At 35.8% G+C, this 16227-nt stretch overlaps 1 protein-coding gene across 1 annotated transcript; it reads left to right on the top strand.

The window, feature by feature from the left end:
* Window positions 1–8373: 8373 nt before the first annotated feature.
* On the top strand, window positions 8374–16005 carry ADAM29 (ADAM metallopeptidase domain 29). Its single transcript, XM_082468885.1, has one exon. It carries the CDS (start codon window positions 12859–12861, stop codon window positions 15073–15075), a length of 2217 nt encoding a protein of 738 aa, XP_082325011.1. The 5' UTR covers window positions 8374–12858; the 3' UTR covers window positions 15076–16005.
* Window positions 16006–16227: the final 222 nt, after the last annotated feature.

Below are 16227 nucleotides of genomic sequence, written 5' to 3'. Positions count from 1 at the left end.
GAGAGTGACATGGACATATATATACACTACCAACTGTAAAACAGATAGCTCATGGGAAGCAGCTGCATAGCACAGGGAGATCAGCTGGGTGCTTTGTGACCACCTAGAGGGGTGGGATAGGGAGGGTGGGAGGGAGACGCAAGAGGGAGGGGATATGGGGATATATGTATATGTATAGCTGATTCACTTTGTTATACAGCAGCAACTAACACAACAATGTAAAGCAATTATACTCCAATAAAGATATTTTACAAAATGATGTTGGAAATGATGGTGCAGAGGAAACGATGCTGCAATGATTACGCAGACAGGGTTGATAGAGCTTCTAAAGGTGGGGGCAGGGTAATTTTTCTTTTTAAAACTTAACTACAAGGAGTTCTGTATCCCCCAAGCCATGAACCTTAGTATAGGGTGATATGAGAAGGAATAATAAGGGGAAGAAACTCAAGAGTTTCTTTTGTAGTTGTACAAAAGAATATGGTGAGGAAGAGCAGAATTATTTGTCTCAACTTTAAAGTTTATGCAATTTTTTTCAAATTTATATTAGCAGTTTATATGGCACCCACCTCTCTGAAGTAATAAATTATAAATACATAGAACTAGTGGTTCTATAAATAATTCTTCCTTGTATAGTGAAAATAAGGAAATTGGATATTATGGGAGGAAAGCGCTATTAACAAAGTCAGATTGGTGCAGAGAAGTTTAGGAACATTCCTGTTTGCTCGTTGTTGGATCACTGGCATCCACTGCAATGGATATGGCCAGAGTGGTCTCAGAGACTGGCTGACTCAGCATAAGCCAGGACTAGTTGAAAGAAGGACCCCATGGGAGACATCCCTAGGAGTGTAGAGGCAATGATCAGACAGATCCACAAGTCACTCAGTAGACCATCACATATTGATAGAGGAAGCCTCTTACATATTATTCATGAAGATTACAAGAAAGATTCTTATCAGGTTATACTGAGAAAATATTTAATTCCCTCAAAGATATACCTTTGTCACCTACATTCTTTCAGTATTTCCTTATTAAGATTTTGATAACGTGTGTCTTATAAATATGTGCTGTTCTCTAAAAGATCATGCCTCTCTCAAATACTTAGAAAAGATAAGGGCTAAAAGTTTCTATTTAGTGAGATTTCATATATGCCTCTTAAGTATTTTGACTATAAAATGAGGTGTGTTATCACTAGGGATATATATGTTTTGTACATGCATCAGGATTCTTTCTGAGTACTTAAAACTGCCTCCTCATTTGCTCACTTTTTTTAAGAGTTAAATGTGCTAACGCATCAGGAATGGTCCAATATATAAGGTTTAATTGGTGTGTACCAGCATTTTCAAAGTTCCTAGACTAGAATATGTGATACATAATTTCTCTTCAAATAAATAAAACAAAACTTAGAGGCCCAACAGACAAGTATAAACTCAAGAGCTAAAACAATACTAAATAATAGAATTCTTCTCAACTATGTGCTGGTCAGTAAAGACAAAATTCACACAATAATTAACACATTCTGTTGAACCTGGGTCAATACTGTATTTGGGAAAATTGACATTAAAAATCAATTAGGGGACTTCCCTGGTGGTCCAGTGGGTAAGATTCGGTGCTCCCAATGCAGGGGGCCTGGGTTCGATCCCTGGTCAGGGAACTAGATCCCACGTGCATGCTGCAACTAAGACCCGGCGCAGCCAAAAATAAATAAATAGTTTAGAAAAATAATAATAAAAAAATAAAAATCAATTAGGAAAAAGCAAATCTACTTAGCTTAATAGCACTGATTAAACTGATTTTTACACTCATTCTTCTAATTTGGCCTAGAACATAAAGAAATTTAATAGGTCTAATTTTTTTCTCATAATAGGCATAAATGTTCTCTTACTTTTTTACTCTGGTTTCCTGTCTAATATTCTGTTAATAAATTTACATAGCCATTTACTTAAGCCAGAGGAAGTGAAATGCTCAAGTTCAAATTTGCTCCATTAGGCACTGGTTTGACTGAGGTCAGGGGAAACTGAAAAATACCAATGAGGGAAATACTGCTACCTGGACTAATAAAATGGAAGGTCTAATGGAAAGACCCTAACCGATATCAAACCACTCATCCATTCTCAAAGCAACGCCCCTCTCTGCTCTACAGCTAGCCTCGCAAGGGTAGAGGAGCCATAAACAACTAATGTTGTTTTTGTGGATAACCTCAGGCAAGCTGCACAAGGCAGCCTGCTCAGGCCACTTGGATAACTGGCTGATAGTCAATATATCTATTATATTTACTCCCACATTTTTTCCATTACCATATTTCCTCTTCTAAATGATACTTTAATCTTTCTTTGCTGGCAACAGTCTCACAACTGTTCTCCCTCATAAAGGAAGCAAATTTGTGTGCAGATACGAAAGGACTCAGTTATTCTTTGACATGATAGAGTTACAGATGCTCGTTGATGGCCTGGATTTTTAGGAAAAAAGTTTTATAATAGAAGTGTACTTTTTTTCTGGCCCTTAAAGTATTTTAGTGTTCTACAATATGGCTGATGAGGAAATAGTCTGGAATCAGGAGAACCACATAAGCAGAAACAATGAAGTTAAAATGAGCCTAAGCACTTAGGGAGGGTATAGGATGAGGGTAAGGAAGCTTGTCTGACTTATTCGTGTTGAAGATAAATCAGAAATAAAGTTGTATAGAGATAGGGGAGTCAGCGTGGGAAAGAATTTGAAAGCCAGTTGTCATGGTCCATAGAAGTGAGAGATTCTTGTTGCTAAGCAGGTAAATCTAGAACTTAATAAAGTGAGAGAGAAAGGAAAGGGCATTTATGTTTTCCTTTGCCATATGAGGTATCATATACAGATACAGGCAGGACAAACCAAGTATGACTAACATCACAGGTAGAAAGTTTTGTGGAAACCATTAATTCTCTTGCTGGTAAGTCACTGAAGAAGTCTGACTATAAAGGAAAAGAAGTACTAAGTATTTATCATGCACACACACACACACACACAGAATTTTTTGTTGCCAAGTTTTCTGATCCTGATAAGAATACAGGCCTTTAATATTTTCTAGTCCATACTTTTATTTGATATTCATTAAATGGACTTTTTAATAGGCCTTTTTTCAAGTGAAATGAATTTTATTAATAAACAGATAATATATATATTTTATTGAAATGAAAAGTTCTTCAAATTTTTTAGTGCTTTACAATTTTCCAGTTTCACACACATGACTTCATATAATCCCATATTAACCCTTTTTCCCCCCTACCCTTACATTGCCCCTCCCCCTTCCCCTTCCCCACTGGTAACCACTAGTTTGTTCTCTATATCTGTGAGACTGGTGCTTTTTTGTTCACTAGTTTGTTTTATTTTTTTAGATTCCACATGTAAGTGAGATCATACAGTGTTTGTCTTTCTCTGTCTGACTTATTTCACTTAGCATAATACCCTGCAATTCTATCCATGTTGCTGCAAATGGCAAAATTTCATTCTTTTTTATGGCTGAGTAGTATTCCCTTGTGTGTGTGTGTATGGCTACACACACATATATCATATATGTCATATATATCATACATATGTCATATATATCATATATGTATGAGACACCTCTTCTTTGTCCATTCATCTGTTGATGGACACTTAGGTTGCTTCCATATCTTGGCAATTGTAAATAATGCTGCTATGAATATTGCTATGCATGTATCTCAGTTTGGGAAACTGAAATAGGCTATGAAAAAAATGAGAGAGGAAGTAGTAATTAGGGTGGATATCTATGTATTTGAAGGAGCTGTGGGAAGTTGGTACAAGATTTTTATCACCATGTATACGTGTAAGTCTCCATATTATTAGATAATATGGATTTTTATTGGCACCAGTTCACATTATTGATAAGAATTATTCCTTCAGATATTGTTATTTCTGGATCCTTAATATAATGCAATATAGACAAATTCTGCTAAAATACTTTTGGAGTCTGTTCTCTTACTATCTTTCCCCAGCCTGAGTTCTAAGAAATAAGTTCTAACAAATTTATCAAGACAAATATCAAATTCTTCATTAAACAAACGTAAAATGAAGAATTCTTGGTTTAGCAATGTAAACTAATTTGACTGAAAGGCAACATAATAAATAAAGGGAATGTAGATCTTCAGCCACAAGCCCTATGAGGAAGTGCAAAAAGTCAGATATTTGTAAGGACACTGTGCAAAAAAACAAAAACAAAAATGCATTGAAAGAAAAGGGGGATTTGTAATATCTATCATGAATTTATCTGTTAGTCTGGGGACTCATGACATAACACTACAATTCTGAGTCTGTTTCCCCTTTTTAAGCTTTGCCTAAACATAATGTTCTGTGTGTGTGTGTGTGTGTATGTGTGTTATTCCATCAGTGCTAGCCACTTTATTGCAGAAGAGGAGAAAGCAGGTGTCAGTTAAGACTGAGGATTTTAGCAAACAGTGGTTGAATTGGTGAAGTCTGGAGCTAGGCTACTTAGGGATGAAAGTAAAATCCAGTAGGTTAATGAGAAAAATAAGATTAAAAAAGATATTAAGATTTCTATGAATTTGCGAAATAAGTTCAGATGAAGAAACAAAGTCAAAAGCAATTAATCAGATGGTTCCTAGTTTTGTGGCTTGGAATTGTAGTTGACATTTGAAGCACTGGGGACCTAGCCTCTGGACTATATTGCATATGGGGATTCTGAAAATGGGAAGCTTTCACAACACAGAGCTTCACATTGTTGAGAGCCAAGTTTTAATAAAACCAGTAGGCACTGGGAGTTCTCCATGAAAAAGTGTGAACAGAAACACAATTGTTTATTTTAATGAAAAAAGGGTTCCAGAAATCATAGAAGAAATATTCCAGATGAATTTCTTATGTTAGCCATTCTAATAGGTGTATAGTGATAGCTCAGGTTGGTCTGAATTTGTTTCACTTCTGGCTAATTATATTGATGATATTTTCATGTTCTTATTGTCCATTGGTGTATTCTCTTTGGTAAAATGTTCATTCATGTCTTTTGACCATTTTTACATTGGATCGTTTATTTTTATTAATGTTGACTTTTGAGAGTTCTTTATATTTTACAAATAAAATTTCTTTATCAGGTATGTGATTTAAAAATATTTTCTCCTAGTGTGTAATCTCTCTTTTCATCCTCTTAACTGAATCTTTTGCCTAGGAAATTTTATTTTTTCTGGTTATCAACATTTATTTTTTATTTATCAACCTTTATGTTTTCTGGTTATCAATTATCAACCTTTCCTTTAATGGATTATGATTTTAGAGTCAAGTCTAGGAACTCTTTGCCTAGTCCTAACTCATGAAGATTTTGTCCTGTGTTTTGTTCTAAAAGTTTAAAAGTTTTATGTTTAATATTTAAATGTTTGATCCATTTTGAGATATTTTTGTTTAAGATGTGAGGTTTAGGATGTGGTTCATTTTATTTACCTGTGATGTTCAATTGTTCTGTTTTATAATTACTATTTCTCTGCTGAGACTTTCTAAACTTTCTATGTTTTCATTTGTTTCGAGAGATTGTAATTGCTTACTGAAGCATTTAAAAATTAATGGCTGCTTTAAAATTCTGGTCAGACAATTCCAACATATAATTCACGTCAATATTGGCATAAGTTAATCATAATTTCTCTCTCAAATCACGATTTACTATTTCTTGGTAAGACAAGAGATTTTAGATTATGTCAAGGTCATTTTGTTTGGCTAAGGATATTACTCAGAAAATGCCTAGGATAATCTTTTACATTTCATTTTATTTCATTTCATTTTTGTAAGGACATTTAATGTGATATCTACCCTTTTAACACATTTTAAAACGCACAATCCATTATGGTTAAGTACTGGTACAATACCATGCAGCAAATCTATAGAGCATATTGATCTTGCTTAACTGAAAGTGTATGTCCACTGATTAGTAAGTCTCCATTCTCCCCACCCCCAGCCCCTAACAATCACAGTTCCACTCTTTGTATTTTACGTACCTCATATAAGTGGAATCACACAGTATTTGTTTTTCTGTCACTGGCATATTTCACTTAGTATAATATCCTCAAGGTTCATCCATGTTGTTGCATATTTCAGAGTTTCCTTCATTTTTAAAGGCTGAATAGTATTCCATTGTATGTATATACCACATTTTCTTTATCCATTCATCTGTTGATAGACATTTTGGTTGTTTCCACATCTTGGCTATCGTGAATAATGCTACAATGAACATGGAGTGTTAGTATCTCTTCGAGATTCTGATTTCACTTCTTCGGAATAAATACCCCAAAGTGGGATTTATGGATAGTTTTATTTTTAATTTTTTGAGGAACCACCATACTGTCTTCCACAGTGACTCTATCATTTTGCATTCCCACCAAAGTGTGTGCAAAAACTCAATTTCTCCACTTCACTAACATTTATTGTCTTTTTTAAAATTATAGCCATTCTGACAGGTATGATGTGACATCTCTTTGTGGTTCTGATTTGCATTTACCCAGTTATTAGTGACATTGAACAACTTTTCATTATATGTTGGCCACTTGTATGTTTTCTTTGGAGAAATGTTTATTCAATCAGATTATTAGTGTTTTTGCTATTGAGTTGTAGGACTTACACATTTTGGAAATTAAACTCTTATATTTGGTTTGCAAATATTTTCTCCTGTTCTATAGATTGACTTCTCATCTTGTTGTTTCTTTTGCTGTGCAGAAACTTATTTGATGTAGTCCCATTTGTGTGTATTTGCTCCTGTTGCTGTGTTTTTGGTGTCATATCCATGAAATCATTACCAAGACCAATGTCAAAGATTTTCCTCTATGTTTTCTTCTAGAAGTTTTACAGTTTTAGATCTTACATTTAAGTGTTTAATCCATTTTGAGGTGATGTTTGTGTATGGTGTAAGATAATCCAATTTCATTCTTTTGCACATGGATAACCAGTTTTCACAACATCATTTGTTGAAGAGACTATCCTTTGTCCATTGTCTATTTCTGGTAACTTAGTCAAAGATCAGTTGACCATATATGTTTATATTTATTTCTGGGATCTCTATTCTGTTTCATTGATCTTCTGTCTGCCTTTATGCCAGTACCATACTGTTTTGATTACTATAGCTTTGTAATATATTTCAAAGTCAGAAAGTGTGATGCCTCTTGCTTTGTTCCTCATTCTCAAGATTGATTTGTCTATCCATGGTCTTTTGTGGTTCCATATTAATTTTAGAGTTGTTTTCTCAATTTCTGTAAAATTGCAATCGAGATTTTGATAGAGATTGCTTTGAATCTTTAGACTGTGAAAGGGAGTATGGACATTTTAACAATTTTTAGGTCTTCCAATTTATGGAATGATTTTCCATTTGATTATGTCATGTTTAATTTCATTCATATATGTTTTATAGTTTTCATTATGGGTCTTTCATCTCTTGAGTTAAATTTACTCTTAAGTATTTTTATTCTTTTTGTGCAATTACAAATGGGATTGCTTTCCTAATTTCCTTTCAGATAGTTTGTTTTTATTATATGGAAATGCAACTGATTTTCATATGTTGATTTTGTGTCTCAAGCCTTTACTGAATTCCTATATTATTTTTAACAGGTTTTTTTAAGTAGAATTTTTAGGGTTCTCTATGTATCAGATAATGTTGTTTACAAACAAAAGCCAATTTTTCTTCTTCCTTTCTGATTTGGAAGCCTTTTATTTCTTTTTCTTGCTTAATTGCTCTGGCTAAGACTTCTAGTACTATGTTAAATAGGGGTAGTGAGAATGGGCATTCTTGCTTTGCTGTTGATCTTAGAGGAAAAGCTTTCAGTCTTTTACAATTGAGTATAATATTAGCTTTGGGCTTTTCATATATAGCCTTTATTATGCTGAGATAATTTCCTTCTATTTCTAGTTTTTTGAGAATTTTTATCATGAAAGTGTGCTGAATTTGTCAAACATTTATTCTGCATCTTTTTATACGATCCTGTGATTTTTACCCTTAATTATGTCAATGTGGTGTATTAACTTAAGTAATATTCATGAGTTGAACCACCACTGTATCCCAGGGATAAATCCCATTTGGTCATGGTGTATGACCCTTTTCATGTGCTTTTGGATTTGATTTGCTACCACTTTGTAGTTGATTTTCGCATGTGTATTCATCAGGGAATCACCTATAGTTTTTTTGTCGTGTGGTGTCTTTCTTGGGTTGTGTTATCAGGTAATTCTGGCCTCATAAAATAAGTTTGGAAGTCTTCTCTCCTTAATTTTTTGGAAGGGTTTGAAAGGATTCATGTTTTTTAAATGTTTGGTAGAATTCTCTAGTGAAACTATCAATCTTGGACTTTTCTTTGTTGGAGGGTTTTTTTTTTTTTAAAGGTGGGGTGGCGGAGGGGGGAAGCCTTTTTTTAATTAATTTATTTTATTTTATTTTATTTTTGGCTGTGTTGGGTCTTCGTTTCTGTGTGTGGGCTTTCTCTAGCTGCGGCGAGCGGGGGCCACTCTTCATCGCGGCGCGCGGGCCTCTCTTGTTGCGGAGCACAGGCTCCAGATGCGCAGGCTCAGTAGTTGTGGCTCACAGGCCCAGTTGCTCCGCGGCATGTGGGATCTTCCCAGACCAGGGCTCGAACCTGTGTCCCCTGCATTGGCAGGCAGATTCTCAATCAGTGCACCAGCAGGGAAGCCCTGTTGGAGGGTTTTTGATTACTGCTTTGATATCCTCACTAGTTATAGGTAGATCAGACTTTGTATTTTTTCATGATTTAGTCTTAGAAGATTGTAGATTTCCAGGGATGTATCTACTTTTTCTAGTTAGTCCAGTTTGTTGGGGTATAGTTGTTCTTTAGTAGTTGCTTACAATCCTTTGCTTTTCTGATGTATCAGTTGTAACATCTTTTCTTTCATTTCTGATTTTATTTATTTGGGCTTTTTCTCTAAGTCTAGCTAAAGGTTTGTTAATTTTGTTTATCTTTTAAAAGAACCAGTGCTTTTATTGATCTCTTCTACTGTATTTTTAGTCTCTATTTCATTTATTTCCACTCTGATCTTTGTTATTTCTCTCTTTCTACTAGCTCTGGGCTTAGTTCGTTCTTCTCCAGTTCTTTTAGGTGGAATGTGAAGCTGTTTGAGATTTCTTCTTGTTTCATGAGGTAGGCATCTATCATGATAAACTTCCCTTCTAGTACTGCTTTTGCTGCATCCCATACGTTACAGTATGTGCATTTTCATTTTTGTCTCAAGGCATTTTTTAGTTTCTCTTTTGATTTCTTCTTTGATTCAATGTTGTTAATAGTATGATTTTAAATCTCAACCTATTTGTAAATTTTCCATTTTTCCCTTTGCCTTTGATTTCTAGTTTCATTTAATTGTAATCACAAAAGATACCTGGTAAGATTTCAATATCTTTAAGTTTGTTAAGATTTGTTTTGTAACTATGTGATCTATTTTGAAGAGACATCCATGTAATCTTGAAAAGAACTGTATTCTGCTGCTGTTGGGTGGGATATTATGTATACGTCTTTTAGATTGATTTGGTCTATAGTGCTATAAAATCCTTTATTTCCTTGTTGATATTCAGTCTAGATGTTCTATCCTTTGTTGAAAGTGGGGTATTGAAGTCTACTTTTATGGAATTGTTGTCTATTTCTCCCTTCAGTTCTGTCAATGTTTGCTTTATATATTTATATTGCTCTGATGTTGGGCGCATATATATATTTCTTATACTTTCCTGGTGGATTAATCCATTTATCATTATACAGTGTTATTCTTTATCTCTTTTGCCAGTTTTTGACCTAAAGTTTATTCTGTCTGATATAAGTCTAGTCATTTCTGCTCTTTTGGTTACCATTTATAGGGAATATCTTTTTCCAATCTTCACTTTTAGCCTATGTGTTTCCTTACATCTAAAGTGAGGATTTTTTCTAGACAACATATAATTGAGTCTTATTTTTTTACATCCATTCAGCCACTCTATGTCTTTTGACTGGAGAGTTTAATCCATTTATATTTAAAGTTATTACTGATAACGAATGATTTAATGTTGTCATTTTGTTCTTTGTTTTCTATTAATCTTTTTTGTTCTTTTGTATGTCTTTTTTCCTCTCTTGTTGCCTTCCATTGTGTTTTGTTGATTTTTTTTGTATTTTATATGCATTAATTCCTTTCTCTTCTTCTTTTGTGTAACTTCTATATTTTTTGTGGTTACCTTGGGGCTTACATAAAATATCAAAGTTAAGGTAGTCTATGTTAGGCTGATAACAACTTAAGTTCAATTGCATACAAAAACTCTACACTTTAACTTCTCCTTAGCTCACACTTTTTGTTGTTGTCACAACTTATATATCAATTTTTACTGTATATTCTTTAATATGTTTTTTAGTTTTAGTTATTTTTAATACTTTCATCATTGACTTTGACACTAAAATTAAAAGTAATTTACCCATCACAATTAAAGTTATAATGTATTCTGGTTTTGTCTATAGATGAGTTTACATTTATATGTTTATATAATATATATGTGTGTATATTTCATACTTTCTTACACTACCATGTTGCTATTTAGCATTCTTTCAACTTGAAAAAATCTCATTAGCACTTAGTGTCTTACAGTTTATCACAGTTTACAGTGATAAACTCCTTCAGCTTTTGTTTGTTTAGTGATGTCTTTATGTCTTCTTTAATTTTTGAAAGACTGTTTTGCCAGGTATAGCATTCTTAGTTGATAGTTTTTTTCTTTCAGCATTTTAACTACATCATCCCACTCTCTCCAGATTTGCAAGATTTCTGCTGAAAAATCTACTCAGTTTTATGGTGGTTCTTTTGTATGTGACATGTTGTTTTCTCTTGCCACTTTCAAAATTTCTTGTCTCTGACTTCACAGTTTTAATGAGTCTTTATCTGGGTTTCTTTGGATTCATCTCATTTGAGACATTTTGGGCTTTGTGCATGTGGATGCCCATTTCTTTCTTCAGATTTGGGAAATTTTCAGCCATTATATTTTTTTTGAATAAGCTATCTGGTCCTTTCTCTCTCTTGTTTTCTCTCTCTTTCTATGCCTTCCATCATGTGTATATTGGTCTTCTTGTCGGTGTCCTATAAGCCGCTTGCTTTCTTTATTCTTTTTTTCTTCTTTAACTGAATAATTATCAATGACCCATCTTTGAGTTGAGTGGTCCTTTCTTCTGCTTGATCTACTCTAACATTCTGGATTTAACTGGTGTCACTGGTCCATATTCAAATCTGGAGATGTGAGAAACAGAAGCCAATAGGCTGTGTCTCCTACGTCATTTGGTGAAGGAGTGGGATATATCAGGCTTTATGAATGATACTGCTATGTTTAATATAGGGTTCCATTCCCTGCCCTAGTGTTGAGTGGAGGTTGGGTCAAATTGTTGGGATTTTGTTGCTGCCTCTGAAGGCAGATCAGTTAGTTAGTTACCTAGATATTGAATCAGTGTTAGGCTGGCCTGCCAGGGCTTTTATATTGCCAATGTAGGTGGATTGAACAGTCCACCAGTGCACTGATTGTGGACTGTGTTTTGGGTTGGCCTACAAGTCTTTGAGGTTGCTGCTCTGGGTGAATCAATCCACATGTGTCTTGGCTCAAGAGCAGATGCTGGAGCACCTTACTGGTTCTCTGTTGAGCTTTTCCATTCTCTGTCATGTGGACAGAGAGAGAAAACTATTCTTGAGGCTTTTTGTTTGTTTGTTTTTGTCTATGCCTGCTGATGATTCTGTGTTAAAGACCTCTCCAGCACCCAATTTGGGATATATGAGAGCAATTAAATTAAAACCCAGGGAACTCACCTTGTTGCCATTCCTCAAGTCTAGAGGTCTCTAGCCAGTCTGTCTTTTGCTTTTTAGCTTTCAGAGGTTTTTTTTTTTTTTGTCTTCCACTTAATTATATCCAGAGTATTTAGTTGTATATAGATAAAATAAGCAGGGAAAACTGAGTCTATAACACTTTGTTCCAAAAACAAAATTGGCCACAGGTGTTGAATAATATTATACATTAAAATGTAGTCAAGTGTAAATACCTTTTGAGTAACACTCCAAGGCACAATAAAAGTCAAGTTGACCATTCTTTACTATATAAAGAATTAAGCTAGGCACTTTGGGGATACTAACACTTGTGAAAGACATAGATAACGCTCTTGAGTACTTCTAATATGACAAGTCTAGTGAGAAGAGTTATGTAAGAAAGATAAAACTAACATTTTGTTCTAGGGAGGTAATGATAAGTATTATAAAAGAGATTTTAAAATAACAGCAGAGTGTTATTGTTGTTGTTGCTTTTAGTATGTATCTTAGGTAATTGAGTAATTTATGACTTGTGGTTGAAAAAAACAGGTAGTATTACTTATACCAATTTAACGTGTGTAAATTAGGACAATCCCAGCAATCCAAGACATATGGTCACCTTACCCTTAAGATATTTTTTTAACTATTTATTGTGGAAATGTTTAACATATACATATATTTAGAGAATAGTATAATGAATCCTTAATTGCCCACCATCCAAGTTCAATAACTATGAATCTATGGCCGGTTTTCACTCTTCCATACTCCCCCAATGCCCCTCTGCCTTATCAATATTTAAAAGCAAATTCTGTGCAGTTTCTAGAGTCATCCCTTGATCAAAACACTAATCACTTTTGTTGTATGCCTTTCTCTTTCTCCCTATTAGGCCCTTTTCTAATCACCCCCAACCATATGTTATATTTTGTTTTACTTGTAGGGCTTATGCTTTAATGGTTCAACTCTGCCAGAAGACAAATACTTAATGATTAGCTCTGTACACTAAGCAGCTCAGAATAAGGAGCCAGACCATCTGTGACTCCCAACCCTGCCTGCCTTCTTCTCTGGACCAATACTGGTAGCTTCATAATGACTGTGATTAAAGCCCTGTTGTACATGAGGATCATACTCTTGCTACACCGGCTTGGGGTGTTTCTGTCTTTTTCAGGACACACCCGGGCTGAGCACCCCCAGTATCACAGTCCTCCAGAAGTGGTGATTCCCCTGAAGGTAACACACCCTGGCAGAAGCATGAAGCCTCCAGGCCAGCTCTCTTACAGCCTGCATTTTGGGGGCCAGAGACACGTTCTCCACATGAATATCAAGAAGCATTTGCTGTCCAGACACCTCCCAGTGTTCACCTACTCAGACCAGGGTGCTCTCCTGAAGGACCAGCCTTTTGTCCAGAATGACTGCTACTATCAGGGTTATGTGGAGGGGGACCCAGAATCCCTTGTTGCCCTCAGTACCTGTTCTGGTGGCTTTCGAGGATTATTACAGATAAATGATGTTGTTTATGAAATTAAGCCCATGATTTTCTCTACCAAATTTGAACACCTGGTATATAAAATGGACAGTGAGGAGACCCAATTCCCAAACATGAAATCTGGTTTTATGCAAGAAGAGGAAATTGTACACCAATTTGAGTTTCAAGAGGTTGGTAATTCTACTCTGAAACAAAGTCATTACGATGGCTGGTGGATCCATTCATTCTTTGTTGAAATTGCACTGGTGGTGGACAATACTCTATATAATCATTTTAAAAGGAATGTCTCAAAGTTGCAGGAGGATGTGTTTCTTATTGTAAATATAGTGGATTCCATTTATCAGGTAATGGGTATGAAGGTGTTATTGTTTGGTATGGAGATCTGGACTAAAAGAAACCAGGTTGAAGTGGATGCTGTAAGGAGGTCTCTGAGAGATTTTTGCCATTGGAAGGCTAATACCATTGATGCCCGCATGGCACATGATACTGTACATCTTTTTATAAATAAGACCTTGAGAGGATTAAGTGGTTTAGGCTATGTTGCAGGAATGTGTAGATCACACTTTAGTTGTGCAGTTGTTACTTTTGCAAACAAAACCTTGGCCATTATTGGAATTGCAGTAGCTCATCATATAGGTCATAATTTGGGTATGTTTCATGACACTGTATTGTGTGTGTGTTCTGCAGGTTATTATAGATGTATAATGCGTCATGACAACCCACCAATAGCCCAATTTAGCAATTGTAGTTATTCTTATTTTTGGGGATATTCTGTACAGCAGGCAAAATGTTTGCAGTACACTGTATACACAAAGGACATGTTTTCAAGGAAGCGCTGTGGAAATGGTGTTGTTGAAGAAGGAGAAGAGTGTGACTGTGGATCTTTTCAGCATTGTTCAAAAGATGCCTGTTGTCTGACAAACTGCAGTTTAAGCTTTGGGTCTACTTGTGCTTTTGGGCTTTGCTGCAAGGACTGCAAGTTCTTACCATCAGGAGAAATGTGTAGAAAGGAGGTCAATGAATGTGACCTTCCAGAGTGGTGCAATGGATCATCCCATATGTGCCCAGACGATGTATATGTAGAGCATGGAATACCCTGTAATGACAATGCCTACTGCTATGAAAAGAGATGTAATGACCGCAACGCACAGTGTAGGCAGATTTTCGGCCAAAAGGCAAAAAATGCAAACGACAGTTGCTACAAACAAGTAAACACTCAAGGTGACCGTTTTGGTAACTGTGGAGTCGAAGGCCCTACATATCTAAAATGCAGTATGTTGGACAGCTTGTGTGGGAGAATTCAGTGCGATAATGTGGCAGAAATTCCCCTTCTGACAGAGCATTCGACTGTGCATGGGACTCGCTTCAACAACGCCACCTGCTGGGGTACAGACTACCACATGGGGATGACCATACCTGATATTGGTGAAGTGAAAGATGGCACAGAGTGTGGCCCAGAACATGTCTGCATCGGAAGGAAGTGCGTCCATCTCTCTCGCTTGGATAGTAATTGTTCACCTAAGTTCTGTAACATGAGGGGGATCTGCAACAATAAACATCACTGTCATTGTAACTATAAGTGGGACCCTCCCAACTGCCTAAAACAAGGCAATGGAGGTAGTGTTGACAGTGGCCCACCCCCTAAGAGAAAGAGGATAAAGAAGATTTACCTGGCCCTACCATGTCTTATTTTGTTGTTAATTCTATTATGTTGTCTTCTTTTGCTCTGTATGAGGAAAAAACCTAAGGAAAAAAAGGAAGAAGTTCAGCCTCAACCTGAAAAACTCAAGCAAAAGACTCAGACTCAACATGGGAAATAAAAACAATTAGTACCCAAAAATGTATCTGAATAGATATGCATTAAAAAAGGTAACTCCTATAATGTTTCTACTTATTCTTTTTTATTTTAAACAATTAGAAGTTTTATTTTTCCTGAAATGTATTTCTTTATATTTTCTAGAAAAAGGCATGGTACCTGGGTGGTGTACCAGTTTTTAAGTTACTGCTTTTCAGTGCCAAAGCCCCTTCCCATTTTGTGCTCTGCATTATAGGAACAACACTGCTGCTGTATCAGCCCTCTTTCTACAGAGATCTGCAGTAGGGTGAATGCAAGGGGATTTGGAAATCTGGGAGATCTGCTTTCTGTATGTCAATCTTAATAACAAATTTTACACTGGCAATTACACTTAGTTTCAATATCCTTTTTAAAAAAAATTCAATCCAGACCAACCTCATTGTCAGTCTAAAAGATACCAGCATAGCTGTCTGGGTCTGAGCCCCAGGTCTTTGATCTCTCTACCAATGTCTCAGATCCTCTGCACCAGCTTAGCAGTACCTGCTGTAAGAGTTTTGAGTCTCATTTTTGAGATTCATGGGGCCGGCCCTACAGTTCTCCAGATTCAAGTAACCCTACTTCTTCCCTTTGCTCTTCAGCTCCATGAATGAAATCACCTTCTTGCAATTAGTATTTTATGGTTATTAACCAGTTACTAGCACAATGCCTCCCTTAACTTGCTGTGTTCTTTAGTAGCTGTTTACCCAATGCCTTATATTTAATTCCATCCCCCTAAAATCACTGATTTTTTTTTTCTGACTGAATTCTGTTACAGTACTCATCTTGCTATAATGAAGTACTTATTCATTAAGTACCATTCATTGGGAGTGAGGAAATATCAATTTTTTTTCTTTGTTTGATTGAGTTTTTCTTTACCACTGCCCTTAACCATCTTGGGAAAATTACTTAAATCTCCTGCGAGAGGCTCGGGAAGATGGCGGAAGAGTAAGACGCGGAGATCACCTTCCTTCCCACAGATACAGTAGAAATACATCTACACGTGGAACTGCTCCTACAGAACACCCACTGAACGCTGGCAGAAAACGTCCGACCTCCAAAAAGGCAAGAAACTCCCCCCGTACTTGGGTAGGGCAAAAGAAAAAAGAAATAACAGAGACAAAAGAATAGGGACGGCACC

The sequence above is a fragment of the Balaenoptera physalus genome, assembly GCF_965194825.1.
Source record: "Balaenoptera physalus genome assembly, chromosome: 7".
NCBI classification, from domain to species: Eukaryota; Metazoa; Chordata; class Mammalia; order Artiodactyla; family Balaenopteridae; genus Balaenoptera; species Balaenoptera physalus.
This window is presented reverse-complemented; position numbering and strand designations above follow the sequence as displayed.